We start from the raw sequence: 19712 nt of genomic DNA on the forward strand, positions 1-19712 counted from the left end.
CGAATAACATGGTTACCTGGGGGAAACCCTGGGGGGTAAAGGTGGTCAGGGGCATGATGCTGATCACATCACCCCCACTCATGACCGGATCAAGAAAGTGTGGGGCGTTACCCCCACACCCCCTATATGCCTTCATGGCATGGTGCTATGCACAGGGGAGCACTTTACTTCTTTTACTTTTTGCTACCTCTCAAAAGCTTACAAGCCTATCCGGAAATCACCTGGCTTATTGCCCGAGAAAACCTCTTTGATCATTAGAAATTAATTAAATATCTTAAAATATCTTAGTAGCTGCAGATAATAATATACTGCAAGATTGAATTGCTTATTTTATTAACCCTTAGTTCGCCCCCGTTGCACAGGTGCAACGAAAAAAGTATGTCCCTTGTAGCCGCTGTGGCACATATGCAACAAACAGCTTTAGATACAATTATCGAGGGTTTGCCACACTTATATTTGTATATTGAGGTTGAAACACTGGCAGTTCGGTCGGGAACAGGTTCTGCAATCGTGTTTACGAAAATTCCAAATCCCCCCCTCCTTTCTCGGAATATGTCACGTGTTTGGGCTTTGGGCTCACGTGTTTGCTGGTCAGTTGACAGACACAATGAATGCTTGGTATTTACGATGCTGTTTTCCTCCAAGCTTCCAATGCTGTGATTTAGTACTGATAAGGCACACATTCTTCTTTGTGTTTAGACCTGGTGATCCAGCTGAAGTAGTGGCGGGGGGGGGGGGCAAGGGGAGAGGGGATTGGATGAGGTTTGCCGGTGTCAGCTTTCTGTCGCCTCTATGTTAGAAATGCAATGAAGCTTGACGATAGCCAGAGGCGCCAAAAGCGTGAGTCTATCCAGAGTAGAGACAAAACAAACGATTGCAAAGGCTCCCTTCCCTCATCCATCACCATAAACAGTTCGTATCATATAACAGCTCATCGATTTCCCTAACGCACAATTGTTGCACAATCGTTTCCTAATCGTTTCCTTCCGGACATATTTCCACAAGGACATATTTCCACAAAGAGCCGAGTCGAACAGGGAAGAAATAGATTCACAGTAGCTACACAAGATGCAAGTGCGAACGAAAAAAAGCAAAAGTTCGGGTTTTCTCCCCAAAGTAGCTGGAGAAGAGGGGGCAAACTCCACATTTTTATGATTTTTTCATTGAAATTCGGGGGATGCAGGCCCCACCCGTACACCCCCCCCCCCCCACGGTTGGGGCATCCAAATTTTACATGGTTGCATGCACTGATGTTCTACCTGCAAAACAAAAGTTATCCGAAGTAGATTGGTCCCATAGTGCCAGAGTTATTACGATTTTTCTCCATTATGTATACGAATTCAAATTTCACGCTCAAAGCCTCGGCGACACTGGGCTTACTTTCGTCAGACCACGCGGCGTACTAAGGGTTAAACTGTTAGAAACTATTCTGCTGGTTAAAAATATGAAGTATTCCATTGCAACTTGATCATGCCAGTTTATCTCTAAGCCAGCAGTTTATTTTCTTCACACCAAAGAATTGTCATCTTGTAATCTAGGCATCCCAGTTTCAATACATGGTGGTTCAGATCCCATTTTAAACTGTAGGTCCAGTCCCGATTAGTCTTTCTTTGCATAATGTGGAGTTGAGAAAACTAAAAAAAATCTTCACACCAGAGGTGCATGTATTATCACTACCTGCCCTGAAAATGGGTGTTCCTTTGTGATGTAACAAAAATAAGGAATGAATACAACTACTGTGGCAGGGTGATTAGAACAGCATGCAACAATGTGTGGGTAAATACTGGCTCTGTTTAACCCATTATGTATTATATTGGCACATTAATTCTAGTGAGCTAGAAAACTGATGCAAAATTATAAAAAACATACAAATATAACTGAAACTGAAAAGACTTTTTCATAGGTAACACAATGTAATATCTCTCACAATCTCATGGTGACACAATTAACAAGCAAATGAGCAGACCCACAACAGTTATTTCATTTTCATATATTTTGCATATTACCAATGCCTCCACATGGGGTGATGCCAAAAACATTCAACAAAATTAAAATGATATCTATGTCGTCAAATACTTACGTAATATGTTATCTATTAGTAAAATTCCACAAAAGAACCCACCTTTGCATGGGTGGTTTTCTTTCACATTTTTGTGTTCATCTGCAGCTGGTGAGATATTTATTTTATATTATATTCTTTTTGCTTTTTCATGACTCCCTATTAAATAATATTCATTGAACTGTTAATAGTATTTTCGAATGAAATGTACAATAAAGAAAAGTTCTTGTATGATGACTTTCATTGTTTCTGCTTCCCTGCCCTGCTTCGAAATGGCACCACAATACTTCTATCACCCCAGAACATAAAATAATGAACATTCCCTTTATAATGTACATTGTTATTGATTCACAATCTGAGTAAAATGAACATGTTAAGTCCATGGTTGACATTAACATTAAATTAATTACCAGATTGTTATTCTGTATTTTATGCATGTTAAGCATGAAGAAAATTCCACTGCATGCTAATTTTTTTAATAAAAGTTTTATTTTCAGGAATTCTGCATAGATACAAATATATACATATAATTGCACATTTTTCCCATTGAGCAGTATTATTCTCTGGCTAGAAAGGCCTGAAAAGATACAGAATTAAAAATAATGTTCATGTGGGTAAAACAATATAGTAGGAGAGCATGTGCCAGATGACTATTTCAGTGACTGTGGTCCTACTAGTCATCAATTAAAAGAACAAATATGAACAAACTAAAGAAAAATACACAACAAACACTCGTATCAGCATTGTGCGTTTAATTGAGATTGGGAAGGTAAAACTAGGCAAATCTCTTGCAGATATCAATTTTTGTTAATTGTTAAATTGGTCAGTCAGCTTCTTGCAGAGTAAGTGAATCAGCTGTTGGCTTCCTAGTAAACTACTTCATTCTGTTCAATAGTTTTTAGAGGGCCAAGCTCCACCAAGCAGCTTCTAATTTGCACATGTGGTCAGCGCATTGAGTCATAGCCACTGTCTAGACAATGGACTGCTGTTACTTTCAAGTTGCTCCCTAAAAGCCCCCACTATGCTAGATAAACATTGAAATCTTGGGGTTTCCTCCAGAAATTGAATCCAACACAATTTTGCATCAAAGACAAAATCTTGAACTATTCCACTATATTCTGATACCCTGTTTAAGAGGGTGTATTGAAAATCCACTTTTGTAAGATACACTAATGCCAATAGTCACAAAATTTTGGTTTTGAGTTTCTCATTAAAGTGGGAAAAATTTCAATGTCTTAGGCATATTGTCTTCAGTCTGCAGAATTTCCTCAAGAGTTCTTAACCAAAATACTAAAAATGTATGCGAAATTGTGTCTCGTTAATCAGTGAAATTCATTTTACAAACTGAATATTTTTTATAACCAACGAAGCTCTTGAAAAAGGTGCATGTTTGAAGCACTGAAATGTAAAGAATATATTAAGAAAGAACATTGCATCTGTGTGCATGTATTTTAATTTTTAGCATATTACAGAAAGCATTATTGCAATTCATATATAGTGGAACCTTGATTTTACGTTTTTCAGTAGACCAAGCTGAAAAAGCTTAAAATGCGGGAAAATGTAAAATAGGAAAATTTTATAACATTTTACTTTGTTGGGACCATCAAGATTCAATGTATAATGCTGGAAAATGTAAAATTGAGGAACATAAAATCGGGGATCCACTGTATGATGTTCTTGTGTTCAGTCATGGAAAGAAATATTTCTCCGTTAAGACTACTGGTATTAAGGCTCTATGGGAGAAGTTTTTTTTTCCATGACTGTACAACACACTCTGGAAGTTAACAAATGGCTCATATGTGAGAACGTTTTTATAAATTTTTCAACATATTCTCCTCATCTCTACAAGCTCTACAGAACTGTAAGCAATCAAGAAAAGTAAATGAACATATGATGTGTATAATTCGTCCAGGGGAAATGCATATTGGTTAAAATTATGAAAACTGAGGCAATTCCGCAGACTAAAGATAGATCTGGATACTGAAACCACATATTGCATAAGTGTACCCTCAGCGAGTGGGATTTTGATACCTCCAATTCAGTTTAAAGCACTATGAAGTTGTACATTACCTGTTTGGCGATCTTGTAAAGCTGATCTGACATGGATTTGCCTGTTTGCTGCACCATTTGTGAGAAGTAGCTGCTATCATCATTTAGCAGGATGTAAGGCTGGTTCATTTCCTGCAACAAAGTATTTTCTCAGGAGTATATATTTACCTAGTCTTACCATAAATACTGTCCCAAAGTTGTAAGTAAATAGACACAAAATGGTGATAGATATTGTAATATCAGAATAACATGAGGTGCATGGATGCATTAAGAACCAAAATCACAAATAATTATTCGAAATGGCCACCTTTAGCACTGACAAACTTCTGAAGTCTTCGTGGCCACGCATCAATGGAATTACGCAACACATCAAGTGGAAACTCCGCAGCTGCCTTCTGAAGAGACCGCTTTAAACTGTCAATATTGGGATGTCCCTTCTTGCAAGCAATCTCCTGAAGCTTGGACCACAATTTGTAGTCCAAAGGGTTTAAGTCTGGACTGGCAGAGGGACAATCTGACGTGGATATGAAGTCAGGAACATTTGCCTCCAACCACTGCTGGGTGGTGCGTGCTTTGTGTGCTGGGGCTGAGTCCTGCTGGAAGCTCCAGTTCTCTCCATGGAAGATGGTGTCGGTAAGATTCTTGCATAGTTTCTCAAGCACTGTCTGCTGGTACACTTTGGCTGATGTTTTTACCCCTTTTTCACAGAAATGGAGCGTGCCCTCATAGCAAATGTTCCAAACTTCATTTCCACTTCAGATTGGCCTTCTGCAAGTCCAGACCTATACCTTTTGTACTACAAATTGTGATCCAAGCTTCAGGAGATGGCTTGGAAGAAGAGACATCCCAATATTGAAAGTTTAAAGCGGTCGATCTCTTCTGAAGGCAGTTGCTCATTTTCCAGTCGATGTGTTGCGTAATTCAATTGATGCGTGGCCACGAAGACTTCAGAAGTGTGTCAGTGCTAAAGGTGGCCATTTCGAATAATTATTTGTGATTTTGGTTCATAATGCATCCATGCACCTCATGTTATTCTGATATTACAATATCTCTCACCATTTTGTGTCTATTTACTTACGACTTTGGGACAGTATTTATGGTAAGACTAGGTATGTATCAAAAGCATAAGAGTCAAGTAATTATAAGTATTTTCAGATTGAGGAGTAAAAATGACTAATAAAAACTCTGATTACCAGTGCAGAATGTTTCTTCTTATGCGACAAAATATCTTTATTATGTTTCCGAGAAAATTTAAAAATCCGTAAGGGGATACGGGATAAAATGTGGGGTGAGAGCACCTCGGAGCATTGAAAAACACTTCACGTCTTATAAGAAAGGGAGGGGGAGATAGGCGTGATAACCCTGAAGATCAAAAGGGAGTGTACAGGATAGTATGTGAATGCGGAAAGAAATACGTGGGACAGACCGGGAGAAGTATGCAAATTAGGTGGGGTGAGCACGATAAAGATGTAATGGAGCGTATACCCAAGACAGGATTATCTGAACATGTATTAGTTAACCAGCATAAGATCGCCAAAAGAGAAGTCATCAGGAAAATTAACAATAAATTGGGTAGGAATGTGTATGAGGCAGCCTATATATGCGCAGATAATAGGAATAAACTCAATAGGGATGCCTACCGCGAGCACCGATCGGCAGTTCGCCTTCATCAGCTTTGAACGTTCTTTTATTTTTATACGAGTATTGCGCGGTTTTAGTATGTGTATTTTACATCATCTTTTTAGAAAGTGTCTTTTCCTATACCTTTTGACCTAAATCCTCAACCAACTCTTTCTCGACGAGGCACCATGTCAGGTGTCTAAAAACATCATTTCAACCTGAAGAAGGAGGTAGTATAACCTTCGAAACGTAGTTCGACAAATCTCATGCTCACACACGTAAGTTACTGATTTTTAATCTTTTAACCTTTAGTTGATATTGCTTCTCAATGTCGTGATTAGTCAAGAGTGGCCGAAAAGTAACGCCAAATAACAGACATCAAACAATGTATGGCACATCTTTCCTTTCACGCTCACTATATTGGCAAAAATGTTCAGTACCAGTTCACCACCCACCCGTTAGACAGAGTTAGAGCACACTACCTCTGGGTATAGAAACCAAATTGTTCACCACTGGGTCTGATAATTTGAATAATTTTGTGAAACAGCAATTGTATTAGAGAATGTGCTGGTGCAGATATAAGGTAGTGGTTAAAATGTATCGTCCAGGACAAGATGTAGAACAGTACCTTGTCCCAAATGTAATCCGTAGAAAAGAGTTATTGGATCTTCAAAAAATAATAAAATGGATAAGTAATATTGAAGTGCATAATATTTATTAATGGCCTAATGTTAGAATAATTATATTAAGAAGACTTGGATGGGCAGGTTAAGTGACACACGTGTGTGAGGAAAGAGAAATTTGCAGGTTCCTAGCTGGAGAACCTCATGGTAAGATACTTGTAGGAAAGCCATGAAGACGACGGAAGGGCTGTGTTGACAATAGATCTGAAGGAAATTGGTAAGCATGGTCAAGATTGTATGAACCTTGCCCAAGACAGGGGCACGCGAGAGGCTTGTGTTGCTGTGATGAGCCTTCAGGTTTAGGAATGCCAGAGAGAAAGTACAAGCTGCATTATGTAGAGTTCGATATATAATTATTACCAGACAAATTGTCCATCACCAAGTTTATACTCTTTGATTTACACAAGTAGAACTTGAAGAATTGAAACAAAACTCCAAGCAAGCTGCTGACAACCTCTGTACCAGAATCAAGTACAGATTCATTTTTTAAGTGATGTAGGATACAAGAGAAAAATTAATGAAAATAGCCAGGTACAATTTGCTGAGTAATACTTCTACACCCCATTGTTTGATGATAGATTTTGTGTGTCATAAAGAAACATCCTGCCTGTGATACTATGTCCTTGCCTGTTGTAAATGCAACATTACATTTTATGTAATATTAGTTTATGTCCAAGAGGCTATTCTGCTTGAATTTAATTTTTGACATAAGTTATGTTATTTTGCATCACTTTTCTGCCACTTTTTGCTAATTGTGATGATGAGTGATGATATGATGAAGGGACAGTCACAGAGAACAGCCATAACCATGCTGGGATTCGAATCTGACCCCTGCTGTGGAGTGTGTTGCCAACCATTCTCCATGTAGGTTTGGGGTGTACCTTCCAGGTAGGCACCAAAAAGTCAACCTCACTTCCACATAGTGCACACTGGACTAAAGACTTAACGAGGGTCTGGCGACTGGCACTGTGGCCAGTGTAATTTTGTGTGTGTTGTCGTGTTTTTTGTCCTTGTGTGTGCCGAGTGCCCGTTTACAGCCTCAGCTTTTAACAGAAGTCAGAAGATTTTAAGATTTTTAGTTATGCAACGTTAGAGTTGTTATTTGTAATGGTAAGTGGCTGGCCCCTGTATAATGTGACGGCAGCAAAATAGCCTAAGTGCTGTTGCTCCCACAATTTTAAATTCAAAATCCATGGAGGTTTGCATTAATCTGGTTCAAATGAGTATTGGTACACTGCTAAATGTCCAGTCCACAGCAGAAGTAATAGGAGAATTAGTCATTACCATTAACTTTGTTTTCTGCAAAGTGAATGCAATGAAATGAAAACTCCAATAAGCAAAGGGCAAAACTGTCTTTGTTGCCAAGTGTAAAAATGTTATCTGGTTTCACTTCTTGATCTCATTGCGTAGAACCAAGAGAATAGACGTGGTGAAGGAAAATTTCCTTGATAGTACATATGTGCATCCCACTCTACTGTAATAAGAAATACTATGCCTTATGAGAATTATAAGTTCTACAATTAGGCATACCACCATTTTTCCATTGTCCATGACCAAAACCTTGTCCGAGTCCATAATAGTGTTCAATCGGTGCGCAATTGTTAAAACAGTGCACTTTAAAAACTTCTTCCTAATGGTTTGCTGGATCAAGTTGTCCGTCCTGAAATATTAATAAGAACAATAGGTAGTTTGTTTTGTGCAATCTAAGTTGAATTCAAACAACCATGGTAAAATCACATGCAAGCTTTTTTGAATGCAAAATAGAAGATAATCAGGATTTGACGAGATTTCAATCTGTGTTTCTGAGAAATTGAGAAGGTAGAAAAAATTAAGGACCATTATTAAATAGGGAATGCCATTTTCTTATATCTGTGGAAAGCATTATATCATCTAGTACAGCCAACAGCAAATTGTCCATCATTTTCATTCTTTTAGCTACATCCTGTGCTGTTTTAAGGAACGGAGTTGTCTTCATTAGAAGCACATGTTGTTCTCTACTAATGAAGTTTTTATTCCAATTCATTCACATTTTGGAAAGCAGACTGAATGAAAATGTTAATGGATAATTTGCCTACCATTTCTTTTGTCATTGGGTGTACAACATGGTTGAACTTCATTATTTTTTTAATACAAATATAATATAACAAGCAATACTTTAAGTGCTTAGGTATAAGTGAATGCACATACAAACATGTAAATGATGGGGGGGAATACCCCCTAAGTTATGACAATAAAGGCAGAAGAAGATTGTCAAGTGTAAGTCATCAAGTTGCCACTACATGACAGAATCGTATCATGCTGAAGGCATGACTCGACCCCGGGCACCTAGTCTGATAGTCTAATCATTTCATAAGAAGGGCCCGAGTATGAAAGAAGCTGGAAAGAGCTTCTTTCAAGCAAATGGGAACGACTGAAGATGACCGGACCCCTCTCCGATTTTCTTCATATTTGGTATACTCACTAATTGAGGCCTCCTAATCACGAATCTGAAGTTAAAAGTTGTTGGAAAGGTCTAGAAATTGCAAAATAAACGAAAATAAGGCATTAGTTTTCGGAATGGAAACCAATCGATTTTTGCTAATTTTTTTTGTTTCACAAGGAAATATATATATTCCTGATATTACCACGACACAAAATTTTAACTATGTTTGCCGAAACTAACCTAACCACACGTCAATGGTTCGTGGGGCTAACGTCAATGGTTCACAATTATTTTGCAATTTCGAGATGTTTCCGATAAATTTTAACTTGAGATTCGTCATTAGCCAAATATGAAGAAAATCGGAGAGGGGTCCGGTCATCTTATGTCATACCTGACATTGTTCATGATTCTGATGGTTCCAGGTAGTCATCATGACATGACAATTGCTCTCACTAATTATGTTACACTTAGGACATAGAAATTAGTCATTTAATTTTTTTATATAGAGTAACCAAAACAAATAAACCAAGCAAGGGCCCAAATTCTGATTCTTTAATTGTGAATTAATCGTGGTACACAGGCATCTTTAACATGGTTTGATTTCTATTTATGTCTGTTAACACATCCTTCAAAGTCTTAGTGATTTCTTACTGCATGTTATCTGGAGAACGATTTTTCTCTTCTGTATATTCATATGATTCTTTGTGAGTAGCTATTCATTTACTGTCGTCTTTATTTTTTGAGTCCCCATTATGCACAGTAAGGCTAATAGGGACTGGACCTACAGTTTAAAGTGGGATCTGAACCACTATGTGCCTCCACCAGGTCTCGAACCTGGGACCACTATCGTCTTGGATATGCATTGCTGCTGCCATCTACTTAATGTGTGTGGGGTGCATAGGCGCCGACTCCATGGGGCTTGGGTGGGTTTGAGCCCCCCCCAATGTTAACGATGTGGGGGCAGAGCCCACCAAATAATTTTGCTTAAGAGGATATAATGTATTATTTTGCTTCTCTTGTAAAGTTTACTCTGAATTGTGCCACATGAACTTAACTTTAAATACACATATGAAATGTTCTAGACCATCAACTTTGGGGGCTGAGACCGCTAAACCATCAACTTTGGAGGGGGGGGGGTTATGACCAGAGACAGCAAAACACATGACTTATTACTATATATTAAGTATGTAATTATGAGTATTGTTAACATTTTTACTAAAAAGAGTTTCAAAAGAAGATGTGCATGAACTAGGAGAGTGGATGGGACGTTCGGGCTACAAATGGCTCTCACGTGACATTCAGAACGAGATAATTGATATACAGGGTAAGTCAAAATGATGGACCCGATTACAGAAATTTATTCTGTGAAATCTAATAAACATATGTTATTGTGAGACATGCGCTTCGAAAGATTAACTTTCAAAGTTTAGTGTCCATGCAGTGTTTCCACTTTCTACCGCTAGGAGTCAGCAGCGAGCAGGAAAACGGCGTTGACCGGAGAACAGAGATCTTTCTGTGTGCTTGATTATCATGTGAACAAGTCTGTGATTAGTGTGCAACGGCATTTCCGTACCAAATATTGGAGAGAACCACCTACGGGGAAGGCCATTCGTAAGTGGTATGAACATTTCAAAGATTCGGGCTGCATCTGTAAACGAAAATCAACTGGCCGTCCGTCGATTGAGGAAGAGACAGTTGAACGAGTGCGCACATGTTTCGTGCGAAGTCCACGGAAGTCCACCTACCGGGCAGCGAGAGAACTTCAACTTCCACAGAAAACTGTCTGGCGGGTTCTGCGGAAACGTTTACAAATGAAACCCTACCGCTTGCAACTAGTTCAAGCCTTAAAAGACACTGATTATGCTTTGCGCGCGTCCTGTGCTGATTTCCTCGCATTAATGGAAACGGATGCGTTCTCTGAGAGGTTAATTTACAGTGATGAAGCAACTTTTCACCTTTCAGGGAAAGTGAATAGACACAACGTAAGGATTTGGGTAACTGCTAACCCCCATGAATTTATGGAACACGAACGCGATTCTCCCAAAGTGAATGCCTTTTGTGCCATTTCCCATGAAAAGATTTATGGGCCCTTTTTCTTCCATGAACGTACTGTGACAGGACTTGTTTTCCTTGATATGCTGCAACTATGGCTCCTTCCACAGCTTGCAGAGGATAGCGCAGATTACATTGTCCAATTGGATGGTGCCCCTGCGCATTACCATGGCAGCGTTCGGGACCATCTCAATGGGGCATTGGAACAACGTTGGATAGGCCGTGCATCTCCAGAGGATCGACCTCTCCTTCATTGGGCACCTCGTTCCCCCTACTTGACCCCATGTGATTTCTTCATGTGGGGTTTTGTCAAGGATCATGTTTACGTACCACCACTTCCAACAACATTGGATGACCTGCGTGCCCGCATCACAGCAGCCATTGCTGATATTGACCTCAACATGCTACACAAGGTTTGGCAGGAGATAGAGTATCGGCTTGATGTGTGCCGTGTTGTGCGAGGTGCTCACATAGAACACTTGTGATTTGTTTGAAAAAAACTTTGACAGTTTACCTCTCTTAGCACATGTCTCACAATAACATTTGTTTATTATATTTCACAGAATAAATGTCTGAAATTGGGTCCATCATTTTGACTTACCCTGTATTAGAGAGAATCTGTTTTGCGGTCCGTGGTAGCAGATATTAAAAGTTGGGAAAATTTTGCTATTATATGGTTGACGAAGCTTGTGACATATCCATCCGTGAACAATTGACATTTTGCATTCGAACTGTAAATAAAAAAATTAACATTTTTGAGGAATTCATGGGCTTTTACGAGATTCCGAACACTGAGGCCAAAACTTAAAAAAGAGAGGAAGTGAGTCATTTATTATTTTTTTTCAGTGATCAGAGCTCCCTCAATAATTTTGACAAGTCGGCGCTCCTGGTGGAGTGTGAAGAGGTATTACATCGCTAAATGCTTTCATTGTTAGGTTAGGCAGGTCAGGTTTAGGGCTCCGGGCATTAATAAAATATCCCTAAATGCTTTAAGTGCCAGGTTAGGTGGGTCAGGTTTAGAGCTCCTAGCATTAAAATAACACCCATAAATTATTCCAACACATATCACATAACATCTGGTTTCAAGCACGAAACCCTCTATGAGCCTTGCATGAAAATCTGCAAAAACTCCATGTCTGAGACAAATGGAAACCAAGAGGGGCTGTTCACTGCAAAGCACAGTTACTTGTTCTAAGCTACTGTTCAAATCATTATTTCTCCGGTAAGTAATATCTAGTGAAGCTTTCAACTATACTAGATAGTTTTTCCAAGTTTCGAACTTATTTCCATGATTGTTTCCAGTATTCTAATGTACTTCCTAATACTTCTATACAACGTACAAAACTCGTTAAAAATTCGGAACCATTAAACAGTAACCCTTCATTGAATCTAAAAGTTTGCACCTAAAAAAGGATCATCTGCCACCCATGGCAGAAGGTTATTAATCTCCCACTGACACACGTTTCGCATGCATGCACTCACTCACTCACTCACTCTCTCTCTCTCTCTCTCTCTCTCCTCTCTCTCTCTCTCTCCTCTCTCACTCACTCACTCATTCTCTAAACTAATTCACTTACTGTGGATCTACATTTGCTGTAGCCTCATCAAGAACCAATATCTTGTTATGCCTTAAAATCGCTCGTGCAAGACAAATGAGCTGCCTTTGGCCAACACTGAAGTTGCTTCCACCTTCCGACACCTGGGTGTTCAGCCCATTCATGTCTGCTATGGCTGTTTTCAGTTCCACCTAATGGGGAGGAAGAAATTGTTAACCTGTTATACAATTTCAATAATAATAAAATAATAAAATCGTCTTTCTTAGAGTGGGTGTGTTTCAGCCTTGATGGTGTGGCGAATACTATTTATTTATTTAATTACGCTTCAATTTTGCACGTACCGTGGCTACCCGATACCCAAAATTTTTAAAAAGGCAATATTGAAACGTACAACGTTGTAGAAACGGCTGCTGTAAATTGTTAATTCGCCCGGCCCAGTGTAGGACCCTGAACTTCGTGGATCGATTCGTTTTTTGATTTCCTCCAGGACACAAAAACAACTTAAATCGCCGAGTGTATGCAATCTGGGTTAACGTAAACTTCTTGAGAAGTGGGGGAATCGTCTAGTTCCCCATCCCAAGAAAATTACGTACGCCCCTAAACAACCCAGATAAATTCTCTCCAATCCACTAGATTACGCTAGGTCTAGTCATTTTGCAAAAGAATAATCACTTAGTCTATTTTTTGAATTGATCAAAATTAATATTCCATTTAAACAAACTTTTATTCATAGACAGATTAGTTTTTGTAAAAAGCGTAACAGTGACTTGATCAGAACAATATTTTTAATATTTTAAATTATGCAAAATGTAACAGTTCAATGAAAATTCCCTAAGTCTATAAATGTTTACAAATTGGAATTAAACGAACCTCCAAGTACTACTTTCACCTTCGCTTATTCCCTACTTTATCCTTTCTTATTTATAGTTCTAATTTAAACAACTTACAATAAATAACAATGATCTCTCCCCAAAATTTAGTTTGTATATATATATATATATGCATTCAATCCCTTCCCAAATCTTCATCAAATATTAAAACAATTAAATATAAATACCTACACCCTGTCATGAAATATGTCTCAATAATTGTGGAAAAAGTATTAGAGATGTTGCCGAAACAAGTCATTGATCAGGTTATCAAATAAAAGGGGGGTATTCGCAATGTTCCAGCCGGTTACGGAGTGGAGAGACACACAAAAAAACATGATTTAATACTACTTGATTTCTTTGTAATAACCAATTCAAAAATAAGTGGCTCAATAATTTAGAAGGATTAATCGGTTACTACACAATTCGCGTATGCATGTTAATACAATGAATTTGACAAAAGCCCCATATCGACCTTCTTCCTTCCCCGTTACGTAATGGCAAAAAGTCCTGATGACTAGGACGAAATGGGCTGCTCAAACGTATAACGTTAGCTACAATGCCATGCCATATACGCCACAAAGGGGAAGAAAAGGTCGGGCTCCTGTTTCACGAACTACAGTATATACCTGTTCGTCTCTCCGCTCCGGCTGGCGAGTAATCCTGGTCTGTCCTGGGTAACACGTGTAAGAGATCTCTATCGTGACTGTTCGCTCTCCCAGCTCCGACCGCTGGTCAAACGACGAGTCTATTACGCATGCGCGAATGACGAGCCGAGGCAGCGAACGGCCTCTGTCGAAAAACTGCGCAACTTGATACATTACGTAATGATCCATGAATTGTTTCGGCGCATGACATATCTCACTCTCGTAAATAAAGAGAAGAGAGTGACTGTGGCGGGATGATATTTATGTAAGTATATCAACCGTCACAATGGACATGGCATAATTTAAAAAAAAATTAAAAAAAAGGATTACATGTAAACTAATGGATATAGATATCTAACGTTTCATCCTTATTACATATATGTGGGCGTACCCAAAAGAAACCGAACTAATTTTTTTTGTGAACTTATTTATTCACAATTTAAGTACAAACCTTCAATCCCCTTCAAAGTACTCTCCACTTGCATTAAGACACTTGTCCAATCTTTGATTCCATTTTTCAAAACATTTTTTAAAGTCATCTTTTGTGATGCGTAACAACACCTCCGTCGTTTTTTTCTTCACCTCAGCAACATCAGCAAAACGCTTTCCTTTCATGTCTCCTCTCATTCGAGGAAACACAAAAAAAAGTCACACGGGGCAAGGTCAGGTGAGTATGGGGGGTGAGGAACAGGGGTCATATCATTTTTGGTCAAGAATTGTCGTACAGACAGGGCTGTGTGAGCCGGGGCATTGTCATGATGGAAAAACCATTTACCCGACTGCCACAAATCGGGCTGCTTCCGCCGCATACTGTTGCGCAATCGTTTCAAAACTTCCAAGTAGAAAGCCTGGTTAACTGTCTGATCCTGCGGAACAAACTCTGAATGGTCCGTCGTCGAACTTCATTGATGATTTCATGAATTTTTTCAACATAGTCATGTGTTCGGGCCGTGGAAGGACGACCAGAATGAGGTTTGTCATCAATTGACATTTCACCATTTTTGAAACGGGAAAACAACTCAAACACTTGAGTTTTCCCCATAGCATTGTCCTTGTATGCCGTTTTTAACATTTCAAGAGTTTCTGTTCCACTCTTTCCGAGCAAAAAGCAGAATTTCACTGCCGCACGCTGTTCCCGAAAATCAGCCATTGCAAAAACGACGATCACACAAAACAGCTGTCACTCTAAATTTTGCTGAAACGTGTCCTGACCTGCTTCAGCGATGGCACTCGGCTTACGGACTCAGGAAGGTTCGCTCTATGCGCTCCTAGTGGCAAAACACGGTACTACAAAAGCTCTGCTCACCACAAAATTAGTTCGGTTTCTTTTGGGTACGCCCACGTATGTGACTTAAGGTCAGCCAGAATAATGAATGAAATCAAGCATAGTAGTTAAGTATTTGTTAGGGATATGAAAAATATGATTTCTGATATATGAAGGTTATCTGCAAATCAACCTCCTGTGAGCAGGTGAAATAAAAGGAAAAGAAAGATAAATGTTAGTGTACACATTTATTATGCATATATCTTTCCTACTTCTCAACATAATCACTAAGTGAATTGAGAAACTTATATTTATGCACAAGCTTTTGTATGTGCTTGTGATAGAAGGTTCGTGCATGGGTGTTAAACCTCCAATGAATACCAGCCACAATGCAAATTGGATCATAGAGCAATTATCCTCCACTTGAGGGGGAGGGTGCTAATGGCATCTGGCATGTCTCATTGCTTGCTACAAGGAGTAGCACTGATGAAGTGGATGCTTTGCTTGCTGGGGTTAATGATCGTGCGTATGCAAACACTGTATTGTCATGACAACAAAGTTTTATTTTCTTTACGTACCTGTCAGAGGAACTGACAAGCGCTGTTTGAGGTTGGTGGGAACTCTCTGTGACGAGCATACAAGTATCTGCAGCATTGATATGACAAGTGTCTTAGTTTGCTAGGTGATTATGTTGAGAAGTAGTGTAGATATAATAAATGTATATCCTCCTCCCCACCCCCCTTTTCTTTTATTTTTAATTTTACCAGCTCATCAGAGGTTGATTTCCAGATAACGCTTGTATAAATATCAGACAAAATTGGTAAACAAAGTTCAAACCAGTTTCAACATTCTGATTCTTATCTTTGAAAGGTTAATAAAACAGTACATTATCATTCACATTTATCAACGATTTTGGTTATAGAAGTACATTTTTTCATAATTTTTATAATTTTCAAATTGTCCAATTTTTCACCCACGAGCAAAACAAAAAAAAATGGCTGAAGAAAATTTCCTTCCTTGTGAAAGTGTAAAGATAAGTAATTGAAAAGTAATACTTAATTTTGTTACTATGTAGTTACATGAAAATGTACTGGTACTAATTAAAAAAAATAACTCATTACAGTTACTGTCACTTGAAAAAGTAACTGTTACTTGTAATGGTGTTACTATTTGAATTCCATTCAGCTGATTTGCAACATGTAAAATCCCTTCAATTTGAATACTGCCAATACCATGTGGATTTTTTTTTCTCCCAACATGTACAACTTCAAGTATAGTTCGAATTGATTTTGGTGACAACTGCCACCACCCACATGCAAACTTGGTGATTTTCATGGTCACCAAAATGATTAGAACCACCAAATACTGGATGCATAGAAAAGGGAGATATCTCTTACGTACTTACAGATTGCATCTCCGATGGCAAAGCGGTAACGTGGCCGCCTTGTAATCAAAGGATCCTGGGTTTGATACCCGGTGAAGGCACATAGTGGTTTGGATCCTACTTTAAACAATTAGTCTATCTGTGCTTGAAAGTGGACTTAAAAAAACTCATACTTACAGATATTCAGTGTGCGTTTAATGGTTGCAGCTATGTAATGGTTAGGTTACTGCCACCACAGGCATTGCTGAATATGAGAATAAGCACAAACCTCTTCCAGGGCATTCCAAATGCTGCTGTCCCTGAATTCGTCAAAGGGATCCAGGTTCTTACGAATAGTCCCCGAGAAAAGCACTGGATTTTGAGGGATTATGGATATCTTCTTGCGCAATTCTTGCAGTGCAATCATGGAAGTGTCGGTTCCGTCGATTTTGATAATCCCTTGCACTTTGGCCAGTCTGAACAATGCTGCAATTAAGGACGATTTTCCAGCTCCAGTTCTTCCAACTATACCAACCTGCAATAAGAAACAGAGAACAAAGAGAGTGTTAAAATTATATTGCACTAAATATATATATCTACGTGTGTATTTTTTGTATTTACAATATTATGAATAGATTCAGAACTATATTTGAAATCTGGCTGTCTAGTTACTTCCATAAAAAGTGTGAACTTTACACCCCGTGCCATCAACATCATAACAGTGTAAAAGACACTTACTGCATCTTAAAAATTATTCAAATTTACAAACCCATATTTGTAATATTTACATTGCCATTTATTGATAAATACTTTTAAGTGTGGAATCATGTTCTTGAAAATACTTTTTTTAGGCATTGTAGTTAATGAAAGGATAGACAAACTACATTGACATTTCAGCAAAAAATGCAGTCTCAACTAGGACTCAAACCCAGGTGTCTGGCTACCAGCTGGCTCAGTAGCTCAGTCGGTAGAGCAATGGCATGTTGTGCCAGAAACCTGTGTTCAAGTCCTGCTCAGTCTTGGATTTTTCACTGAAATTTCTATGTAGTGCATCTTCTGTGTGTGCAAAAGAGTAAGGTAGTATAGAAACTAATATCAACTGAATATGGATGCATTCAAATCTAGTAACAACCAATTACATATGTACTCAAAACTAGAGTGCGCGTCAAATCTCCTGCATATGACCTTGAACGACTGAACAGCACCAGCGAATCACGGACGTGCAGCGTTGCCTAGTTCAGAAGCTGTTTCACCTCGCTACTAAATCGTGTACCTGGCGCTCGGATATAAATAGATTATTTCAAGTGTCAGTAGTTCAACAGATGGAAAGATAATGAATTTGCGAGTATGTACGAAAAACAAGCGTGATTGTAGCTTATACCGTTCCCTCTGTAGAAGCAATGTTATTATAAACGTATTTGCATTGTATCCTTTTTGCTCTCCCTTCGTTCCTGTTGCATTCTGAAACTTTCCGATTAGCTAAGGGAACAGGGCACGTTCGTTCCCAGTGATGGCAGAAGAAGTTGACGAAGAGGATACCGTCATTGTTCGTTTTTTTTTTTTCATGTGTTTAGTGGGTGTGTGCAGCATGTCGTTGAGTAAACCAAGTGGTAGTGATGGCGGGAGAAGAGGGAAAAATACAGTGTTGTACGAAGCCAGGCACGACAGGTGATTTTTCAGGTGTACATTTTTTTTTTTTAAAAAAAAAAGTGTTCGAGTGACGAACAAAGAAGTAAAATTGACTTTAAGAAGTGCCAGGATCTAACAGCTCAAGCGTGTGGTGTGAATCAAGCTACCGTTTCTCGGATATGTTCGGGGGCAAAACAATGTGGATCGGGGCCTGCTCCAATGTTTCAATAACCTAGACTAGAAAGCACATTAATATACCGAAAAGAACGACAAATTTAGATGACTTTGAAAAAAGACGTTGTTCGTAGAACAGTCTTTGAAATTTACGATCGTGGCGAATTTTCTACTACCAAAAAGATAACGTACTCTTTACGGGACAAAATATCTTACAAAGGCTCTACAACTTCCACCTTGAGAATATTGAAAGAATTATGCAGTCCCTAATCAGGTATGTTCTTTTCTCCCATTATGTTTATTATATGTTATATTATCTAATGTTCCGTGCTCTCCGTGACAAGGCGTTTCGCTCGACCACGCTGTCTCTTTCCGTGTGAGATTTCGACATGGCACCGCTGCAGTGCGCTGCTATTGGCTATCGCCATATGCAGGAGATTTGACGCGCACTATAGTATGAACTGCATCCACTTGAGGGATGTGAAGTCATCCAATAGTATAGGGAAATTGTTGGACAGGGTGGGCAAAATACAAAGGCTGTCACAGAGAAGGTGAGACTAATTCCTGTATAGGAAAACAGCAACCTGCATTGGCTAGCAAATGTACTAGGGTGAAAATTTGATTAGCTGCCGATTGAGACCAAAATGAGTGCAATAGGTCAAAAAGTCGTGACTGCGTAGCAGTTACAAGACAAGCATGTACATGGACCCCTCCAAGAATCATTAAAACGAAACAAAAAAATTACAAACCACAAAATTTTTATTCAGAATCAGCCATATCGAGTAGACGTACATCTTTTTCAAAATAGGCACCATTGACAGCTAAGGAAGCATCCATACTCTCCTGCTACTTTGTGAATGTCTGAAAATTCGTCGTCAGGTAGTGAACTGAAGAAACCTTGCGGTGCGGTGATCACTTCTTTGTTCGTCATTTCATGACGACCACGTAACGCAGCCTTTAAAAGTGGAAATAGCCAAAAGTCGCAGGGTGCAAGGTCCGGGCTGTATGCTGGGTGTGAAAATTTATATTTTTCTCTTCGTCGCGTAATCCTGAAAAGCCCGCGTCGTATGCGGGCGTGCGTTATCGTGCTGCAATATGAAGGTGTTCTTCAAATGCAGCCTCTTTTTTGCTACGTGCTGGCGCAGAGTCTCAATGACTCCTTGGCAATACTGTGCCTCTACTCAGTCTGTCTTGATCGGCATATGCCTGTTGAAACATTGCATATATTTCCGCAGCACTTTTCCCTAAACGCCAACAAAATTTTATGGCATGTCGCTGTTCATCTTGAATACTCATCGCGAAAAGTAATGTTATACACAAAAACT

The 19712-nt window shown here is 39.0% G+C and overlaps 1 protein-coding gene across 1 annotated transcript in view; it reads right to left on the reverse strand.

The window, feature by feature from the left end:
- Nucleotides 1–2530: 2530 nt before the first annotated feature.
- Nucleotides 2531–19712, reverse strand: part of LOC145993976 (ATP-binding cassette subfamily C member 4-like) — a 78259-nt gene continuing 61077 nt past the window's right edge. The window contains exons 22-26 of the mRNA XM_083129999.1: nt 16874–17119; nt 12463–12632; nt 7942–8071; nt 4130–4240; nt 2531–2636 (exon numbers count right to left, since the gene is read on the reverse strand). Coding sequence (XP_082986125.1) covers nt 2616–2636; nt 4130–4240; nt 7942–8071; nt 12463–12632; nt 16874–17119 — 678 coding nt within the window. The 3' untranslated portion in view covers nt 2531–2615. The remainder of the gene's footprint in view (nt 2637–4129; nt 4241–7941; nt 8072–12462; nt 12633–16873; nt 17120–19712) is intronic.

The sequence above is a fragment of the Lepisma saccharinum genome, chromosome 10 (assembly GCF_977018435.1).
Source record: "Lepisma saccharinum chromosome 10, izLepSacc3.1, whole genome shotgun sequence".
Classification (NCBI taxonomy): domain Eukaryota; kingdom Metazoa; phylum Arthropoda; class Insecta; order Zygentoma; family Lepismatidae; genus Lepisma; species Lepisma saccharinum.